This window comes from Dipteris shenzhenensis, chromosome 18 (assembly GCF_047967505.1).
Source record: "Dipteris shenzhenensis isolate YYH24624 ecotype China chromosome 18, Dip_SZ_1.0, whole genome shotgun sequence".
Classification (NCBI taxonomy): Eukaryota; Viridiplantae; Streptophyta; class Polypodiopsida; order Gleicheniales; family Dipteridaceae; genus Dipteris; species Dipteris shenzhenensis.
The window spans coordinates 52,844,209-52,865,880 of NC_141613.1; the positions used below are offsets into that span (position 1 = coordinate 52,844,209).

The following is a 21,672-nucleotide window of genomic DNA, read 5'->3' on the forward strand; positions in this document are numbered from 1 at the left end:
GGTGTGGTCCTCTGATCTTACCACAAGGCACTTCTCCTATTTGCTGGCTATCTCTAGACTCGAGCCCGCATGCTCCACCTCGAGCGTCTGTAGACTCTATCCAGAATGGTTCTCTCTACCTTACTGCCTGTAGATCAGCCTAGGTAAGCAGCCCTTTCTCAGCTTTGTCTGCAGCTTCTATATGCCTCCTTCACCTCCTGGATGTAGGCCCAAGGAAGGTCCTCCTGCTGCTTCAATCTGCTGGTGGTTGGCTGCTCCAGAGAATGAGTTATGAGGGCACAAAGGCCCTCCTTATATAGGGCACAAGGCCCTCCAGAACCAACCGACCAGCCAGCCCTAATTGGGCCGATTGGCTGGTCTGTAGCAGCCCTAACCAACCGACCAGTTGGTTGGCTGGTTGGCTGCCTATCCAGCCCTATTTAGGGCCCTTTGCTGGCCCTTTGTTCCATGCAGGGCCCAGCCCCTTTGGACTGCTTACCCCGCCATCTGCCAGCCCTTGTCCGGACCCTGGCGCACCCTGCACACCTTCTATACACTGCCCTGCAGCAGCCCGTACTGATCCGTACAGTGGCTGTCCCCTTTTTTCTGGGCATACCTTGCCCTAGGTCTCCCTCCCCCATGCTCTCCTCATTTGGGGGCTTACAGATGGGGAGGTGACCTTTCCAACACATCTTAACTATTGAAGCCTTGAGCAGGGCTGGGGGGTCAGCCCTAACTCAGGCTGAAAGAAATGAACTGGAAGCTGCTGCAACCTGAAGCTACTACAAACTGGAACTGCTGTTGCGAGAGCTACCTATGTTGACTGCATTTGGACTGTGACTAACTGTGGGGAACCTTGGGAACTGTGCTCATAGGAGGATGAGATAAGAGGAGGCTTGGGGAGCTGTAGGGCCTACTGAGGTGGCGCTGAGGGTTGCTGCAGGGGCTGATGAGGCTGCTGGAGCTGATGGAGAAAGAAGGGGAGGAAAGTCTCCTTTTAAAGGGCTTGGAGGCCCTTCGCAACTGGCCGATTCGCCCCTTCAACTGGCTGTGCTGCTACAGACTGGCGGACCAGTCTGTGGGGGTTTTTGGAGCTGGCCCTATGCCTATATAAGGCTGCTGCTGCGGGCTCACGTGGGTGTTCTAAAGACCTCCCACTGTGTGACTGCCCGATTGTAGGGAGGCACGATTTTGCTGTTGTTCCCGCTCAGATCCGCTCGCTGATCTGGTCTGCACACCATGGGCTGAGGGATGCTAGTGACAACTGTGATAGGCCAGAACCACTCTCCTGGGTTCCCCGGCAACTCTCGCAATCTCAACTTGGTGGCCAAGGCATTTCAGGTTCTCTCCCTTCTGAAACCTTTAGTCTCCCCACGTAAGAGCATTCTTTGAAAGCTAAAGTCTCTCGTCCGCACGGAAGAGCGTCCCGTGATTCGTTTTCAGAAGCCAAGCAGTATATATCCAACCAGTCCCACCCTCCCCAAGATATCTGTGGATCAATCAGGAAGACAGCCACTCCATTGCAAGCTTTGAGGCGAAGAGCTCCTTATCTTGATTGGAAGATGCTTCCCCACCGATCCTGCGTCCTATGCATGGAGGAAGTAACCCAAGGTTTTTGCTGCATACATGAATACAAAGGGAGCTTGTGGACAGCCATGTCTCACAGAGTGTACGAGGGAAAGGGCGCTCTTATGTGTCCTGCAATAAGGAGCTGGTTGGAGCTACCTGCATACGAAATTCCAACCTAATCCACCCATTTGGCCAAAGCAAATAAGAAAAAATTAGGTTTGGCTGTTGATTCCTGTACTGCTGTTGCAAATAAAGCTGACGTCTCATTGGGTGGACTTGATATGCCACTATCATGTCTGTGACATACAAGTGTTGACATGGGTATTCAAATGGCATTGACAAAGATTGATTCTTTTTTCTAACAACGAATACCTGAAATGGGAGTGTGCTGTATGGTAATTCTCTTCATGACCAATAAGCCATCAGCATTATCGTGGTAACATAACTGCAAAGTGTAGATGGTTCCTTTTTTTCCTTGCTTTAGGAGAATTTGAAGAAGCATCATTCCACACATGCATTTGATGTCTTATTTGTGGGCATTTCGAAAAGCAGCACACTGTTTTGTGTTGTCAGGAGAGAATGCACTTGTATGATGTATGCTTTTGATGGAGTTCATGCACGTTGTGCTGCGAGTTCTGAGAACTATCTTCTTGTGGCAGGGATGGAGTATACTTTGCCGTAAAGGAAGTTTCTCTTTCGGACCAAGGCAGCAAAGCTCAACAATCCATTCTACAACTTGAACAGGTATATTTGTTTAGAGGCACAGCCATGCAACCAAATGAATTTCTCATAATGAAAGTAGAATAAGATTTGTAGCAAGAGAAGCTTAAGGACACATCTTTGTATAAAATGAAAGCAAGAAATCCTTAGAATTTGCTGTGGCTACATAGAGCTTGTGGCCTTATCATGCCGAGGTTTAGTGTAGTAGTGAGTTTGAGTGCAGTGCGGATATGAGATACGATGTGATTCTTGCAAGTGTTCAGAACTGTATGCAGCTAGGCATGAAGTGTGTTTTTAGATGGTGAAGTTTTATTGCAGATCGTGGCACCCTTACCAATTTTAGAAGTCAAATGAGTCATCTCACAGAACATAAACTGCAGGAGTGTTTGAAGTTTCTTAAATAGTGGGGTATGTAACAATAAACTTTCCACCTTATGCTTGAGATCCAATTCTTGCTTTAGGTAGAGAAACAAGGTTTTGAAGGTATGTCTATTGTGGCATTCTAAGGAACCTCGGCACTGCTTTTTGCTATGCTGTTTGAATAATTCACCTGCTATAGGTGAGTCTCATACAAGGAGGACATGATGGTCTTGTTGGAAACCAGACTACACTTGTCTATAGCACAGCGCAGCCAATACAACATGTAGATAAACCGATGTCCTTGCAATCACCAAATGAGACCACGACATCTAGTGTGGAAGATATGCTAAGGTACAACACCCACTTAGGTTTATTCTATTTTTGGAGGTCATCTCCTCTTAGGTACCTGTTTAGTTTAGTTTAGTTTTGATATGTATATGCATGTGTGTGTGTGGGGGGGGGGAGCAACTGCTTGCTTTGGCAAGCATTTCTGGCTATCTGTAATCTATCCACAATGACATGGTTTTGATCATTCGTTACATGGGTTCGTTATTGGGGATTCTGGACTTTGTGGAGAGAAAGGAATTATAGAGTCTTCCCACCTCTAAGTTTCAATTCTTCCGGATGTCACTATGACAATCGTTTTATGATTGTCTGTGTGCTTGTCAGGTAGAATCTCCTGCTTACGTGCCTTATAATGCCATTTTCTGATCTATTTGCATGTTCACTCTCTGGGAACTGCTTATTGTATCATGGGCATATCTGCATCATCTCTTTCTCCTACATCTGTCGCCCTAATTCCCATCAGTTTCACGTGCCCTCGCGTGGGTTGTGTGCATGTGTTCCTGAGGGTGTATTCTCTGCTTCTTGGACCTGTTTTCTCTGTTAAATACACCGACGGTGCTCCCTGCTCGCTTCTCCGTTTTTATCCTGTTCATACACCCTCTTCCTTGCTGCCCTAAAATCGTCTCTATCCCCCTGTCCTTACTTTTCTTTTCTTTTGTGTTCCTGGGCCCTTTTGCTCTTTCTATTCACTGCATGTTTTAGCCCTTCTGTGCTGCCCTTGCAAGGCCTTTTTTTACTATTTATTACTGGGTTTTGCCCTTCTTCTGTGGGCCTTTTCTGCCTTCTTGTTTATATACCTTGCTATGAGATATAAAGCTCAGTTTTGGGGGCCTTCTTGTTGTGTAAGATGGCTGCATATCAGTACGACACCATTTACAACAAAGAGAGATTGGCTCAAAAGAGAGATTGGCTTAAAACGAGAAGATGAAGCAGGCTATGTGTCAGGATGACCCTCTTAATGCCTCTATGAGGCACAGCTAGTTTATAAGTTATGCATGAGGGGTTTGAAGACACCCGAAATGATTGGAAAGATCCAGCTCCCTCGGTTGTTGGTATAACCGTTGAGGTGGATAATATAGTTGATCCAGGATATATGCTAAGAATGCTGTGATTATATTTTTCCCGTGTCGCATGCCAGTTGCTGCAGATGTGGGCAACGAGTTGACACGCACTGTGGGTGGATGTTTTGTTGCAAAAAATTTTCATTATGCAGCCCGGGGTTCTTTGAGGTGATAATGACAGGTGAACGGCACAAGCAAATGCTTCTCGAACATTCCTCTCTTTATTATGGGCAGCAAATAGTTCACGTTTTATCTTGGGCTCCACGGGATGTCCCTTCATCGATTAGGCATCGCTGCCCGGTATGGGTTGGGGTGGTGGATTTCCCTCACTGTCTGCAAAAACTATTGCCGAAAATTGCAGCCTCTTTGGGCAAAGTGGTGTGTCCACCTAGGTAGAGTGGGACTCAAATAGGTTTTGCATCTTGTGGGACATGGATGTCCCCATGCTAGAATTGTATTCAATTGCTGTGAATAATGTGGCAATGTGCAGTGCATTTAACAAGCTCAAATGGGTCTTTTTGCAGGAGCTTGTTTGGAATGCAAGAAATTTGATCATATGGCTTTGCAATGCCCTCTAGCTTTACATAAGGTGCCTTCGGAAGCTATGCCTGCTTCTTTACTCAACAGGGATGCTGTTGGGACTTGTGGGATTAAGAATAAAATCAATAAGCTAGTTTCTGTTGTTCAAGACAAGGGAAAGGCTAAGGTTTCTCGTGCCAACAATGGTAATACCCAAGGCCACTTCCCCTTCACACTTGGACAGGTGCATCCTCCAATGGGCACACCCCAACTGGAAACTCTGGTATGTGTATTACTTGGGCTGCAGCTACTGCCAGTTGTACTTTGTTTCCAGAAGATGAAGCTGCTCTCCTATTGCTTGGTGTTAGGATCATGCTTTAGATCCTAGGCTTAGTTGCTCTCGTGTCACTTCTGAAGCCTTTGCTTCGCAACCACCATGATACTTGTGTTACATTGGTCATCATCGTAGAGCAGAGCTTCATTGATGCAAGAGCCTCCCATCATCTCTTGTCAATACACTGCCTTTGTTGCCTTTCTATCTTAAATGGTGCGTTGCCCTATCAGCTAGATTTAGATTTAAATGCTCGTTGGGGAGAGACTAAAATGAAAACGTTTAGACTTCACAAGCAGTTGTAGCTTGATTGAAGAGATTTTGGACTACCTTTTGATTAGCCTTCTCCTTTAGTGCTAGCCTTCGTCATGGCTGAGTCTGCCCTTCACCTCCGGAGTGCCAACGGAAACTCAGTACGAAGATTTTGTATAAATGGATGCTCAAGTATGTGTGGGTGTGTGGATTTGTATGTGTGAGAGCATATTTTTATACTATGGTCTACACCCACTGTTGGGCGCTGATGACGTCAGTGGGGATGTCATAGTAGCTAGTCCCTGCTATGCATGACGGAGTTTATGGTTTTCAACCTTGTGAGTGACTATCATGAGATTGAAGTTGCACTATGTTTAGAGGATGAGTGTTAGAAATGGGGTTTCCTAAGTTTTTTAGATGTTTCCTACTTTGAATAGACGATCTGCATGGGTGACAATGGATTCGTCACTGAACTATAGGAATCGCAATCTGCATGGGTGACAATGGATTCGTCACTGAACTATAGGAATCGCATCTTCAAGGATCATCTATTCCATGCCCTCCAAGAATGCAATTGCTTGACCATTGATTGGTTGGTGCTCTGCAGTAATTGCATGTGTAACGGATCACCCTCTCAATCCATCAACAACAGGATGGATGGTGCTTTCTACAATTGCTTGGTGACCTTGCATGCATACTCATCTTGCATACACATCTGACTTATATCAGTGCATGTTTTTTTTTTTTGGGGGGCAAAAATATCAGTGCATGTTTTGTTTAATTGAATGTACGTTACTCAGCCTATCCCTGCCGTTTCCTATTAATTGAAATGGCATTCAAAAACGTTTCAGAACCACTATGTTTCCTGCATGGAAACGTTTCGTGCAACTTTGTCTTGAGGTAGAAATGTAGTCTTGATTTTTATTTTTGGAGGTGAAGGTTCATATACATACTTGTAAATTTTTAAATATGCTGCATGTTTGACATATAATGTACAGTGTTTATATGATCTAGGGAAATGGAGGACTGTCTGGGCTTATGTCATGAGATTGCAGCATGATATAGTGGCCTTACAGGAGCATAACCAGCACGGTTATGCAGGCCAAATAGGCTAATTTGTGGGATATGATATTTCTTGTGCGGGAGATCACTCCTTTTTGGGTGTAGCTTTTCTTGTGAAGCGCACGCCCTTTAGTCAGTTGTTGCTTCGAATGACCGGGTTGGTTGTTGGGTTATTGTGCGAGCCTGATGCAAGGAGAGAGACTTGAATTTGTTCGGTTTATGCTCCACAAGCTTTGCATCACAAAGCTATGCTTTGGTAGGATATGTTGCAATATCCTCAGAGGCAAAATGCCTTTCTTTGTGGGGTCTTCAAGAATGCACTGGAACGAGGTGACAACCCATCTGTGCATGCACGTATGCTTGCCTGTGAGAGAGCGCAATGGATTCTTCTACTCTCGCAGTTTGATCTTGTTGACCTTTGGAAAGAGACACGGCCCTTGCCTCCTGGGTATACTTCTCAGCATAATGTGCAGTCCGCATATCGAGACCGATTAGATCGCTGGTATTTGTTTGATGCGCATGAATATGATGCCTTCACTTGTAATATATGGGCTGATTATGCTTTCTCGTATTCATATCATACTCCTCTTTGGTTGCAGCTGTCATTTTATCATATACGGCAGGATAGATTGCCGGATAAAAGGCTTCTCTTGATAAACAACATTTATTTGCAGCATGAGCAGTATATAAACATGGTGCGGGATGCTATTGCTCCTCTTTGGGCACATGTCATTTTCTGATTATGCATGAATAACTTTTGTGACCTGGATGCAACATATCATTTGTGACTATGGCAAGAATTCTATGAATAATCTGAGAGAGGATGTGGCCAAAGCGAAAAGCACTTGTCAAGGATTGACAGAAATCGGCCATTTCCAAGAATTACGCAAGATGAGGCTGCTTGTCTATGTCAAGCTACTCACTTCCTTAAATGCAATGACCGCTTGAAGGTGGAGAAATGGAAAAATAGGGCTAGGTAGAGAGCTTTCACTGATAAGGGATGCTCCTCGACGGAATTCTTTAAGGGCTTGCATTATAAGTGGCAACTTGCAAAAATTTGCTGGGTAAAAAATTTGGATGGTACGTGGACCAATTCGAGAGTGTCACTTGCTAAGGCATGTGTTACTCCTTTTGCTAAACATTTTGGGCCAGCTGAGTCACGATCACATGCTGTTATGTCTGCTAGTGTTAGAAATTACCCAGCAGAGGGTACCCACAGCGGAAGACTGATAGCAATGCCCAAGAGCTCACACACTGTGCGTGTGGGGTGTGGAATCACAAACTTCTTAACTTATGTGCATAAAATAGATGTGCAGACTCATCAATAGACAATGAACCAGCCAGATAGAGAAACCACCAAAATAATATATTTCCGTCCAAAACTATGGACACAATACAAAAGAGATAGATTCAGAGTCCTACCAATGGTGTGATCCTCTGATCTTACCACAAGGTCCTTATCCTATCTGCCAGTTATCTCTAGACTCGAGCCCGCGTGCTCCACCTCGAGCGTTTGTAGACTTTCCGTCTAGTGTGTTCTTCTCCACCTTACTGCCTGTGAATCAGCCTAGGTGGGCAGCCCCTGCCATGCTTTGTCTGCAGCACACAGGTCCCCTTGGTCCTCCTGAATGTAGGCCCCAAGATAGCTATTCCACTGCTCCAACCTGCTTGTGAATGGCTGCTCCAGAAGGTATGATGATCACAACACCTTGCTGCCCTAGAAGACAGCCAAGGTCCAGCCTCTAGGGAACTCAGTCTGCAGCTCACCTTCAACTCTCCTTCACCTCCAAGATGAGGCCCAAGGGAATGTCTTCAGGCTGCTCCTATGTGCTCCTCTTTCTAGTGAGCTGTTGGATGATTTATGAGGCCCAGGCCTCTCCTTTTATAGGCCCCAAGGCCTGCTGCAAAAAACCGACTGGCAGACCCCTTCTTGGCTGACTTTTGTCTGCCCTAAAAACCGACCTGGTTGGCTGCCCCTACCAGCCCAACCAGGGCCCTATATAAGGGTCTTTTCTAGGCCCTATTTCAGCCTTTGTTCCAAGGATTCAGCCCCCCCTGGCCAGCCCATCTCCAGGCCTGATTTGCTGGCTCCAACCAGACCCACCAGCCTCAGCCAATGGCCGACCCAGGTGCTGCTGCTCCCTTCCATGGTTGCGCCACCTGTAGGCTCTGTCGCAGGCTGTCCATCTGCACACAGATGCCCTCCACATAGGCGCCTTTGTCTATGCAATCCTGCGCCATGTCTGCCACCCCTAATTGACCTCCTGCCAGGTTAGATCCAGGACTTGCTGTCCCGGCCTTCTGCTCCTTCCACAGGTTCTGTCCGTTGCAGCCATGCTGGTCTCTTTGATGTGAGGTGCTGCCCATGTGGCAGCCCCCTCTCTTTCTTTTCTCTTGGGCACATCCTGCCCTAGGTCTCCCTCCCCCACGCTCTCCTCATATGGGGTCTTACAGATGGGGAGGTGACCATTCCAACAGCTAGACAGGAGCTTCTTCAACATGTTAGTCCAATTCTTCCTCAAACAACAAGCTATGCAGCTTGAGGTCCCTTTTCAGGAGAGAGAATTGAAAGATGCCATCAGAGCATGTGGGAAATGGAAGAGTCCAGGTTGCCATGGTTTGACTATAGAGTTTTTCCTACAATATTGGGATGCCATTTCACCTACATTGCTATATGGTTTACCATGCATGGGAATCTCAACAGATGCCAGCAAGTTGGAAGGCTTGTTGCCATATTGCTCCTACCACTTGTGGACGATGTTTGTCCTTGCGGGAGTCTATGCCCCAACTATTCCAGCCTTGTCCAGAGTCTCGTGATTTCTTACTTTTGTTACAACAACCGCTTCAAGCTCGTTTCCACTGTGCTTACTTTGGCAAGCACTTCTGGTTGTTCAGTTTTCATCTAGTTAGGCGGAGATATGATCTTCATTTTTGTTGGGTTTGTTATTGGGCACTATGAACCTTATGGAAGGACCGCAAGCATCGGGTCTTTGGTGACCCCTCTTGCTAAATATCAGTTCTTTCGGGCATCACTATGGCAATCATTTTATGATTGTCTACATGCATGGGATCTAGAATATCTTGCCTTACTTGTTTTATAATGATGTCTTCTCATGCTTGTAACTGGTTGTCCCTTCTTTGGGACTGTTTTTTGCAATATAATGACAAATGGATTTCACCCAAAAAAACTTTGTGTGTGTGTGTGTGTGTAGTATATTTTCCTATCACTAATTAAATTATATATAATCATTTTAAATTTGAAATAAACACTAGAGTTTGTTTCATCCTTTACAATGCTCTTTGTAGATCCTCTCTTCTCAAGTAGTATTTCTTTCTCCATTGACCAGTTTTAACTTTTAGATAATGAGAATTGACTCTTATCTTGATTGTCATTTGCCTTTTGTCATCGAGATTCTTTTAAAAAGCTAACTAATTAAAAAATAATGAGAATAATTTGTTCCTTGTGTTTGCATCAACTTGTCATTTATTTTCGTATAAGTATGCTAGTTTATCGCAGCTTATGCTTGGATATTGATGAGAACACAAGCTTAGCTTTGCTTAATAAGTCATTCTTTATTTCTCTTATTTACTCATAATTTCGTCTAAAATCGCATACAGACTCCCTCTTTCCTTGTTTTTTTATTTGTTCTATAAAAAATTTTAATTTATAAGATTGGATATATGCTAGTCTTATAAAATGAAATCGTTTAGACCTCACAAGCAGTTGTAGCTTGAATGAAGATATTTAGGACTACTTTTTGATTAGCCTTCTCGTTTAGTGCTAGCCTTCGTCATGGCTAAGTCTGCCCTTCACCTTCGGGGTGCTGACAGAAACCCAGCACGAAGACTTTGTATAAATGGATGCTCAAGTATGTGTGGGTGTGTTGATTTGTATGTGTGAGAGCACATTTTTATACTATGGTCTACACCCACTGTTGGGCGTTGATGATGTCAGTGGGGGTGTCATAGTAGCTAGTCCCTGCTATGCGTGATGGAGTTTATGGTTTTCAATCTTATCCGCGACTATTGTGAGATTGAAACTGCACTATGTTGTGTTTTTAGAGGATGAGTTTGGAAATGTTCCTAGATTCATCTAGGTATATGGTAGTCTTATAAAGGGTATATGTTCCCTGTGTAAGCATTAATTGTTGTTGAGTGAGTATGCTTGCTGAGTCTCTTTTTCCTTTTGTTTGCTTTGTTTTAACTTCTTCAAAGATTTTTACCCTTTTATTATGCTCTTATTCTCCTTTGTTATTTAGTTTGTTGATGCTTTCTCAAGTTTGGCTAAGTTTCTTTCTATGAGCGACTATCGTGAGATTGAAACTGCACTATGTTGTGTTTTTAGAGGATGAGTTTGGGAATGTTCCTGGATTCATCTAGGTATAAGTTTCTTATTTGGATGTGTGTTATCTTCCCTAGATGGTTTAATTTATAAGGGAAGTTGGCCATCCAAGAGTAAAAAGTCTAGGCAAAAGAATCCTATGGTTTGGAGAACTCATCCAAAGACTAAGAACGTTTCTCCTTATAGTCGTAATCCAACTCAAGTGTGGAAGCCAAAAGGATTCCTATTACTTCTGCCCATTCCCCTAATGATGATATTGGGATTGTTGCTGTTAGAATATCACTGTCTTCACCTGTGAGCCCCCCATTCGAGGGGACAAGGGGGCAGGAGATAATAGGGGGCTGGGAAGGGATACCCAGAAGACATACCCGCCTTGGATCTGAGGCTGCATCAAGCAAGCATGTCGCGTGTTTTTGTGGCACCATCTGGGGCAGCAGCAGCATGGCCTCTGAAGAGGGCATGCAGGAAAACAATGTAGCCTGCCAGTAGCACCCCAAGAGCCCTGCATAAGGGCCTATTTATAGGCCAGGCCAAGTCAGCCTGGTCGGCCCTAAGTCGGCTCATATAGCTGACCAAACAGGTTGGTTTTGGGCGCCCTCTAGGTCAGGTATGCAGGCAGGGGGCTGACCCCCTGCTGGTCGGTTTTTGGTGCCCTAGACAGGGCCTATATAAAGTCCCCCTCGTTCCTCCATTCTCCATCCACTGAACTGAAGCCTCTACACACAGGTAGCGTGCATCTAAGGGAGGAGATCACTGAAGATACTCAGCAGTTTTGGACAGCATCCTTGCTGGCTATTTAGTGCTCATCTTGAGCTTGTCTACCCGACACTCTGTGGAAGAATATACTCTGAGTTCTGTGTGCTGTTCTAGTTAGGATTCATCGTATCAGTGTGATCATCTATCCAGTGGTTATGAGTGTACTTGGAGCTGCAGGTCGAAGAGAGGTATGTGAGATTCTATCCTCCTATTTCCAACAGCTGCATCTACTTCTAGACGGTTGATCGTGTTTCTTGTGATTCCCTATTCGAAACATTCCATCTTTGTTGATCGGTGCATGATGTTTCTTGTGATTCTTCTTACTCCTCCAACTCGAGAATTCGGAGCATAGAGATTATAAGAGAAGGTTATAGTGCTTGGATCGACTAATGTTTTTGGGTAAATTTTCTGTAAAGGTTTTTGAAAGATATAATGCCAAGGTTCTTTCTAAACTTCTATATACTTTAGAACACTTCCCTTGTCAAGATCTTCATTTAAGAAATCAACACTGCTTTCAGTTGAAAGCTTTGTTTGAAAAGCGTGATTCTTAGTCAAACACCTCAGATTTGGCTAAATATGGAGTGCTAGCCTTCGTTATGGCTGAGTTTGCCCTTCACCTCCGGAGTGCCGACAGAAACTCAGTACGAAGACTTTGTATAAATGGATGCTCAAGTATGTGTGGGGGTGTGGAATCTGGATTTGTATGTGTGAGAGCATACTTTTATACTATGGTCTACACCCACTGTTGGGCGCTGATGATGTCAGTGGGGATGTCATAGTAGCTAGTCCCTGCTATGCGTGATGGAGTTTATGGTTTTCAATCTTATGAGTGATTCTCGTGAGATTGAAACTGCACTATGTTGTGTTTTTAGAGGATGAGTTTGGGAATGTTCCTGGATTCATCTAGGTATATAAATATGGAGTGATTACTTCGCAATTCTATAGGTTCTCTTCTCTTTGCACAAGTAAGAGTGCATTTATCTCTGAATTTAGTAATTATTCTATTACTTCTCAAAAAGGGGTATAATACAATAAAAGTAATGAAGAAACTCCGCTCTGTTCTATGCTGTAGTTGTTATATTTCAAAATTTTGGCTGTGGGTATGTTTAGGATCCTTGAATGTAAATACCTTCAATCTGATCAATACAGTAGAGCTGCTAATTAATTTAATTGCATCTCAGGATACAAGCTTAATCAATCCACTGGCCAGGCCCATTTTAAGGCTACATAAGAGAAGCCTTTTAAAGGCTTTAGTTTGAGAGAGTGAAATTAATGAATATAAAAAAAAAATCAATACTATTTTTATGTAATCATAAGCACTAAATATTAAATTAAGGCACTACTAAATATTTTAATTTTTATTTGATAAGTATAGCTGCTTATGCTTGGGCACTGATGATGACATAATGCTTTGCTTGCTAAGTATGTCTTCCTTTTGTTTTTCAAAAAAGTTTTGCTACTTCTTTTTTCTTCTCTTTTGTTGTCTTTTTATTTTCTATGTAGATTTTTGGACTTTAGAACAACAAAAAATCTAAATTTGTATGATTGGATATATTCTAGTCTTACAAAGGTATATGTAAATATATAATAATATGAACAGCTGTGTGTGCTATTGAACAACACTGCTTGTCTCTGGCTTTTATTTGAGGCGTGGTGGCAAGATTGTTTGTGTTGACTTTTGAAAGTAAGCACTGCTCAGGATCTGCAGCAGTGAAAGTTCAGAGAAAGTGAAAAGTATGCCATGTAATATGCACTACTACTTCTATTTAGATTATATGTGTGGTTTCCATTTTGGGGAAGATCACTTTTAGTTGCATCTTATAAGAGTATTGCCCTTGCCCTTTTGTGACTATTGCAGGAGATTGCGCTGCTGAGTATCTATCAGCATGAGAACATTGTTCGATATCTGGGCACTGAGAAGGTAAGTTGGAACAATTTATGATTATCCTAATTGAGTGTCTAACTGTACTGAGTATGCAAAAAAGTAGGATTTGACATATTGTGCAGCATGAGTTGAAGGGAAACTTTCAATTCAGAGTTTGCTGTGCGTGGTAGCTGCTCAGTTAGGCTGGACGTTTTGCTCCAACAGCTTGACAAGTAGCCATGCTCTTCTACTGAATTCTAGTAGCCTCTAAATCTCCTTCCAATGGATGGAGAGGCGATGTACTAGTGCCTTATCACATGAGTGATTGAACACAGAAGTGTTTGAAGGAGAGGAGATTGCAACTCTCTCCCTTTTATAGTCCTTCATGGGGCTGGAAATCTCTCAACTGGTTTAGGGGTGACCTGACCTGTAAACAGTCTGACTGCCACGTGGTATTTGACTGTGCCACAGCAGCAGCAGATTGCTGCTATGTCAGCAAACAGGCTGATTGTGTCAGCACTGGACTGCGCCATGTCATTAGTTGACTGTGACATGTCAGCCATGTCATCTGCAGATCTGTCTGCCATGTCATCATTCAACATGTGCCTGCCAAATAAACATCATGTAATGATACATAGTCAGGATCTTTGATGGGACTCCCAACGCCTGAGAAATTCATGCATTGCATGCTCATTCTGCCATGTCCAAGTCTCAGCTATAGATGGCTTAGCTCGTCACCTATCCTATTACACTTTGGCCTCTCATTTGGGGGCTTCTTGTGTTGAGCATCTAGATCTGCATGTCCAGAGTGTGGATCATTGAACTTCAACAGCTGTATACTGAGGACGTTCGGATAAGCTTCCTTACTGGATATATCCTTCTTAAAGGTGTAAAAACAAAATGCGAGAGAGAGAGAGAACAGATTTGTCATTATACACCTGCCAGGAAACCTTTGAAAGATAAATATTACAAATATAATTGAGTCTTACCTTCTAGTGTCTTTGCAGAAAGGTAACCATTCTAATAATCATGGGATGGGCACTAGTCCGAAACAGAACCATAGTTTTTGAGTTTAAGTCAGATATAGGAGTACTGTGTGTCAGGCGATGTACTATGGTATGGCTCAAAATTCAATAGGCAATCCGAACTCCATGTTGCTTCGTACATTGGAGTTGATGTGCTTATAAACTTTTGGATAGGCATTGGAGTCTGATACCTTATTTTTTTACAAGTTTGTACAGGGGTTTTCATGTGATGATAGGGTTGCAAAACTTACTGCCTTGTCTGTACAATTTTACAGGAACACGATAAGCTGTATATTTTTCTTGAACTTGTTACCAAAGGCTCTCTGGCTTCTCTCTACCAGAAGTACGCTTTATTTGACTCTCAAATTCGGATATATACTAGACAGATATTGAGTGGTTTAAGATATCTTCACGATCACAAAATCGTCCACAGGTGATTTTTGAAGCTTGTTTGTTTGCTTATGTTTTTTGTTTTTTCAAGTTGGAGAGTTGTGTCTGATTTTTCTTAGCAAGCTTTATGATCTTGAAAGCCTAGATTTTGTGGCCTTGAAGCTCCTCTGCAATTCCTGGCTTGATGTACAGGGATATCAAATGCGCAAATATATTGGTGGATGTAAATGGAAGGGTCAAACTTGCAGACTTTGGACTAGCAAAACAGGTCCGTAGTTTTGGTCTTTTCTATGCTCCAACATAGTAGCAAGAGGATCATGTTGTAGGTCAAACTTGGTCCTGTATTGGTTTGAGTGGGATCTGAATTCTCTGTAGTATGTGTACAGATCTCAAAATTTGATGAGTTGAAATCTTGCAAGGGAAGTGCATATTGGATGGCTCCAGAGGTTAGTCGATGACTCAGCTTAAAGCTGCATTTGTTTCTTGCTCAATGTTTGTGGAAAGCTTTATCAGAACTGGGTTTGAAGCATTGGGATTGAGTCCAAAATTGACTACATGATTGTGTTGCTGGGCCAGATCAATAAGTGGCACCACATGGTGTCATGTTTTTCTAGCTTTGCTGAACTTACTGCTGTATCACAGCATTTCAGCAGATAAGAATAGTTGTTACTGTCTCTGGTTATGTAATTTGTACATGGTAAAATTACTATGTTGGAAATGCAGGCTCTGCGGTATTTGTACTTTTTTCTAGTTTTTAACTTAAAACCCTCTTTATTTTTAAGCAGATTATGTGCTTTAGAGAGAGATTTTCCATGAAGCTTCATCATATGGCAGGCCCTTTTACCTGATCAGGAACTCAATAAGCACCTTGTTCCAAAAATCCCAGAGAACATCAGGATAGATTTCAGCTTTTACCGGGCTTATCTCAGCCAAATTGTTTCTGCTTGCTGGGCAGGATCACCTCTGCTACATAAGCTTCTTTGTGGACAACCATCACTGGTGAATTTAGAGGGCAACAATTGTGGCTAGGCTATTAGTTGGCAATTTACACATCTACATAGACTATCCCCTCCTCTCAGTGTTCTGTCTTTGATCATGTGAGGAACGCACACTATTGTACTCTCCTGTGATGCCGCTCTCGTAGTACCCCTCGTTGAGGTTGCAGGAGATTTTGAGAAGCTTGTCTGCTCCACTTTGGCCATGATATCTGACTGCGCCCCCTAGTTAAAGCTGAACCCCAGGGTTGGACTGGGGGTTCAGCACAACTCGGGGTTGGAGAGAACAAGCGAAGGCTGCTGCTGCGCAGCATGGAGCAGAGGTGAAGCGGGGAGCTGGAGCTGGAGCAGAGCAAAGGTGGAGGTGGTGGGAGCCTGGAGGTGGTATCCAGATGGAGGTGGTGGGAGCCTGGAGGAAGTGAAGGGACAGAAGCGGAGGGAGGAGCAGAGGCGGGCGGAGGAGTGGCTGCACTGGTGCCCAGCCAAATGGACCGCCCCAACAGTGTGCTTCTGGCCAACTCAAACAGGCCAACCAGCCGACTCCATGCTGCTGCATATAGATCCCCCTCATTTGCAGACCTTTGGCTGCCCCTGCCTGGCCACGTGGCTGGCTGCCACTGGCCCAGGCAGGCCTGCCTATTTCCAAGCCCCTAGGGTCCTCCAAAGCTAGCTGACTGGTGCATTTCTGTCCTCTCAATGTATGGAAAGCATCTGGAACTAGATCTTCCCTCCATGGTGGATCTCCTCTGCCAGGTACCTGTCCTTTCTCTCTGCTGCCCTCATGACAGCTTGTGTGCTGCCCATGTCGCAGCCCCATGCCTATTACTAGTCTCTATGGTCCACCACCACGATGCATTCCTTGTATGGGGGCTCACAAGTGGGGAGGTGACCAGTCCCAACACACCCTCTCACCGACCCACATTGGGCCGATCCCAATCCGTCGATGAAGATGCTCCAGTAGCTCCCGTATCGTAGCTTTTTGGAATATTTTGTTGTCATAGGTCTTCTCCTGGCTTTTCAACCAGTGGCTCCTGCTCTGCCATGTCCGGTTCTGCTTTCGCACACCAGTCTGATAAACAGGTCCATATTTGGCAACACCTGATGGCACCACCACCTTCAGTCACGAACCCGCCCTTGAACTTGAGCTCTCTATGGAATATAGCTTCATCATGTGTGGGAAGCTATCAAATAGACTGTGCTCAAAGACAATGTAGAAGCAATCCATTGAGCTTATGTAGATTCTCTGTCCAAAGAATCTCTTCCACCTTGCTGTCTGGAAACTCCGCCTAGGTGGGCACCTCCTTGAGCTAGCTCTGCATCCCTTTGTAGGGCACCTTCACCTCCCCAAACAGGCCAACCAGCCGACTCCATGCTGCTGCCTATAAATCCCCCTTCTGGGGCTCATTTGTAGACCTTTGGCTGCCCCTGCCTGGCCACATGGCTGGCTGCGACTGGCCCAGGCAGCCCATAATCCTACTCATTTTCAAACCCCTAGGGTCCTCCAAAGCTAGCTGACCTGTGCATTTCTATCCTCTTCATGTGTGGACAGCATCTGTAACTAGATCTGCCCTCTGTGGTGGATCTCCTTTGCCAGGTACCTGTTCTTTCTCTCTGCTGCCCACATGACAGCTCATGTGCTGCCCATTTGGCAGCCCCATGCCTGTTACTACTCTATGGTCCACCCCCGATGCACTCCTCGTATGGGGGCTCACAAGTGGGGAGCTGACCAGTCCTATTCCAACAGGCCTTTGGTAACGGAGAGGCTATATGAGAGAGAGAGAGAGAGAGAGAGAGAGAGAGAGAGATTAATGTCTCCGGGAGGTCTCATAGGCCTATGAGACAAGGCACAATCCAAACTGTATCTCATACAAGCCACCATGGGCTGATGCATTGAGTGCTATACTAAGAAACTCAAGAACTAGGACTCAAAATTCAGAAATCCTGCGAGAGAGAAAAGAAAGAAAAGAAAGATGTATTACCGTCTTTGGGAGGCCTTGCAAGCCTACGAGACAAAGTACAATCCAAAGGTAACTCATACAAGCGACTGTGGGCTGAAGCAAAGGGATCGCCAAGGCCCTTTCTAAGTGCTATGCTGTGAAAGATGAAAAGTCACAACCAGTGCTAAAAAACTGCGAGTGCTCAAAGCACTCAAAATACATAGCTTGGTGCCATGTGGCTTTCTTGTAGGCTGCGAAAGTATCTCATATGTGTGTCTGTCGAGTGGCCTCCTGCTGTGGTGGCGGGGGACGCGGTCTCTGTGATTTCTGTATCCAATGGGCCATATCAAGAGTAACGTCTCGGCTCGGATGGTCCCCTTTGCGTAGAGCTTGGATGGGCTGGACCTCCATTGTGTGTGCTCTGGTCAACCTCTGCATCGTGTGTCGTGTTTGTGTCCCTGGCTGCCAAGGACACATCATAGTTTGGGGAAATGGAAACGGAAACGTTTTGGGATTTCTGGGAGGGCTGAAATGGGGAAACACCTCGTCATCAGGGGGGGTTTAGATGGAGGGGAGTGGATGATGAAGGGGGACTGAAGGGGAGTGGATGATGAAGGGGGGCTGAAGCAGCTTGCAGGAGAGAAAGGACTCCTAGGGAGTGAATGGGGCTCAAGGAGTGCTAGAAAACCCTCAAAAGTCCAAGAGTGCGAGGCTGAAAAATTGCATGTGGAGGCCAAAACGAAAACCCAGACAAAGAAAAAACCTGCCGGCAAAAATCGCGAAATAGAGGGAGGGGGCTGTTACTTGAAACAGCCCGTTTCAGCCAGCCATTTCAGGGGTCTGAAACGTTTCAGCCCTGAAATGCCGTTTTTAGTTGGGGCCTTTCCTGAAATGCATTTCAGCGTAACTATGTCCTGGCTCCATTATTCCGTGCCATCTCTTCTCACTGATTCATGCTGTTCTGATGTCGGCTATCTCCTCCTTGGTTTGAGAGCCCTTATAGGGCTGGACCAGCCACAGACTGGTCGGCCAGAATGGGCAGGCTGGTCGGTTTTTGCCAGCCCGCTGGGGGCCTTTAAAAGGAGGGCCTCCAGGCCCTCATTATTCATTCTCTGGAGCAGCAGATTTACAGCAGAAAGGAGCAGCAGACAGGGCTTCCTTGGGCCTTTTCCCAGGAGGTGAAGAGACCTAAAGAGGGCTGCAGAGTGAGCCAGTAAGTGCTGCTTACCTAGGCTGATTACAGGTAGTAAGGTAGAGAGAACCATTCTGGACAGAAAGTCTACAGACGCTCGAGGTGGAGCACGCGGGCTTGAGTCTAGAGATAGCTAGTAGATAGGAGAAACACCCCACACCACACTGTGTGAGCTCCTGGGCAATTCTATCATTCTTCCGCTGTGCGTACCCTCGGTTGGGTCATTTCTAACACTCTCTGCATGTGGACAGCCTCTAGATCTCCTTCTGCTAGATCTGCCCTCCAAGAAGCCCTTCCATGGCTAGGTATGTGCTGCCCACATGATAGCCATCATGCTCTCTATGTGGCAGCCCCTTCTTTTCACTCTTTTCTTTGGGCAGATGCCCTAGGTCTCCCTCCACCATGCTCTCCTCATATGGGGGCTTACAGATGGGGAGGTGACCTTTCCAACACCTCAGCCCAATGCCATCTCGGTCCGATGCCAACACGTCAATGACGATGCTCCAGTAACTCCCTGGTCGTAGTCCTCTGGAACATTTCGATTTCGAAATCTTTTACTGGCTTTTCATCCAGTGGCTTCTGCTCCACCAGGTCCAGTTCCGCTTTCGCACACCATCCTTGTACACAGGTCCATCTCTGGTAGCACCTCCTGGCACCACCACCTTCAGGCACGTTCCCGCCTTCGAACTCGAGCAATCCAAATGCCACGATCTTCCAGTTGTCCCTCTCATAATAAGTTAACAACCTGGAGTCTTCCAAGCACCATGCTCTGAGGGTCTGTTTCAACTCGTCCTTCCTTTGGCAAGCTCTGCAACAAAAGAACCATCTCGAGAAATGAAATCCCAAGAATATCTCCATATAACCTGGACCATGAACTCTCACTAAGCTCTCAAGCAAGTACTCTTCTAGCTTTAGTACACCTTGTCCATCACCTTCCAGCAATCTGTATGCGAGATTTGAAGAAGCACCCACACTTCCCCTTCTGCCTTTGCAGATTCTCTCCACAACATGCTATAAAGGCTTAATTTAAGAACATCAAGTACATACTAGACCGTCATATTGCCCGTGTGCTTGCTTTGAAAGCAAACAATGTACCTTATTAAGGCACATATCAAAATCCTGTGCAATCCTGTACTCCCCCCTTCTGAACATGAAACCTTAGGGCACTCCATGGATTCCATCCTCGTGTCAGTATCAACAGCCACACACCTGGAAGATTCCAAGTAGTCCATGCTGTCTGTCCTTCACCTTCACAACCTGACTTGTTGTCGACCCACATCTCAATGTCACATCTTCACTGTGGTTTCTAGGTCCGCGTATCTGACCTCAGTAACACATGGAGATGTCACCAAAAACGTCCTGGCGTGTCGCAATAGAAGCAATTCTTCTTCTGCTTCCGCTTGTTGGAAGTGTCCTCGTCATCAGAGTCATCCTTCTTGGACTTGCTACTGTTAGGCTTGCCCTTCCCTTTGCCAACGTAATCCTTTGCCAGCATCCTTCTTGGACTTGCTACTGTTAGGCTTGTGTAATCCTTTGCCAGCGCAATCCTTTGCGAGCAACGCCTTGTCATCTTTGTTGTTGTTGTAGAGCTTCTCCCTAGCTTCTTCCTAGAGCAGTAATGGAACCAACTCCTTAAAAGCCGGAGGTTTGGTTCTCTGTCCTGCTATCACAGTCGTAACAAAGCTTTTGAAACTCTGAGGTAGCCTCGTCAGTACCATCAAGGCCAACTAGCACAAGTCCACCTTCTGACCAACCGATGCTAGTTGATCCCTCACCACCTTGACCTTTGTCAAGTGGGCATGTACCGAATCTCCTTCCCCCATTTTTAAGTTGTAGAGCTGATGCTGAAGAAGCAAGATCCGCGATGTGTTATCTGTCTTGTATAGATCCTTTAGAATGGCCCACGCCTCTACTGACGTGACGGTCATCTAGATGTGAGGATGGCCGTAGTCCCTATGATCAATGCCAGGGCGCGGGCATCTCTGTCTTCCCAAGCTTCGAGCTCCTCTCCATCTATTGGTATGAGTATCTCCCCCTTGTCGTCCACCATATCCTTCGGCTTCGCCTCTGCTCTTGTTGTCAGTTTCCACAGTTTTCGAGCCACTAAATGACTCCAGATCTTCACCTTCTAGATAGGGTAATTTGTCCCATCCAGTTTCCCAGAACCTCCAAAGTTAGGGATGGTGAAAGAAAGAAATCCGGGGGAGAAGGAAGGGAGACGAGGGGCTGATGAAGAGGCTTCTGAAATCAACATCTCTGTTGCTAAACTACATAGCAAAATCAAACAAACTCAACCTTCTGTAGACCAGAGCTCTGTATGCACATGACGAAACCTAAGTCACCGTCCTCCTCGCAAGGGCAGTGCCCTCCAGTCGTCGTGGAAGTCGATTCTCAAGAGCTTATGAATCAGGGCCGTCCTTCAACAAGGTCCCTGCCTTCAGGCTCCCACACTTGTGAGCCTCCTACTTGGGCTCTGATACCATGGGAGGCGCCTTTCCTGCTGCAGCACCCTGCCATGTGGCAGCCCTGTATCTCCTGCGCAATCAGGTCCTCTCCGCATGTGGACAGCCTCTTGATCTCCTTCTGCCAGATGTGCCCTCCAAGAAGCCCTTCCATTGCCAGGTATGTCTTCATATGTGCTGCCCACATGACAGCCATCATGCTGTCCATGCGGCAGCCCCTTCTTTTCACTCTTTTCTCTGGGCAGATGCCCTCGGTCTCCCTCCCCCATGCTCTCCTCATATGGGGGCTTACAAGTGGGGAGGTGACCTTTCCAACAGGAACTCGTGGTCCCCCCCCCCCCCCCCCCCCCCTCACAAGTCTAAGACTTATAGAGCTCGTGGAGGTCTAACCGTATGATATGGTTAATCTCATATCGTAGGATCAAATTGGGCGGTGCATCCATGCTGTACTAAAAGGGGAGAAGCCGGTCTATCTACTACCTTGATTGGCAAACCATGTGAATACGGGTGC

The 21,672-nt window shown here is 45.5% G+C and overlaps 1 protein-coding gene across 2 annotated transcripts in view; it reads left to right on the forward strand.

Annotated features, from left to right (window-relative positions):
* Positions 1-21,672, forward strand: part of MEKK1 (MAPK/ERK kinase kinase 1) — a 69,749-nt gene that overhangs the window by 28,041 nt on the left and 20,036 nt on the right. For both annotated transcript variants that reach the window (XM_087389897.1, XM_087389899.1), the window contains exons 3-7: positions 2,208-2,292; positions 13,155-13,217; positions 14,461-14,618; positions 14,768-14,843; positions 14,962-15,021. In XM_087389897.1, the coding sequence (XP_087246023.1) occupies positions 2,208-2,292; positions 13,155-13,217; positions 14,461-14,618; positions 14,768-14,843; positions 14,962-15,021 (442 nt within the window). The remainder of the gene's footprint in view (positions 1-2,207; positions 2,293-13,154; positions 13,218-14,460; positions 14,619-14,767; positions 14,844-14,961; positions 15,022-21,672) is intronic.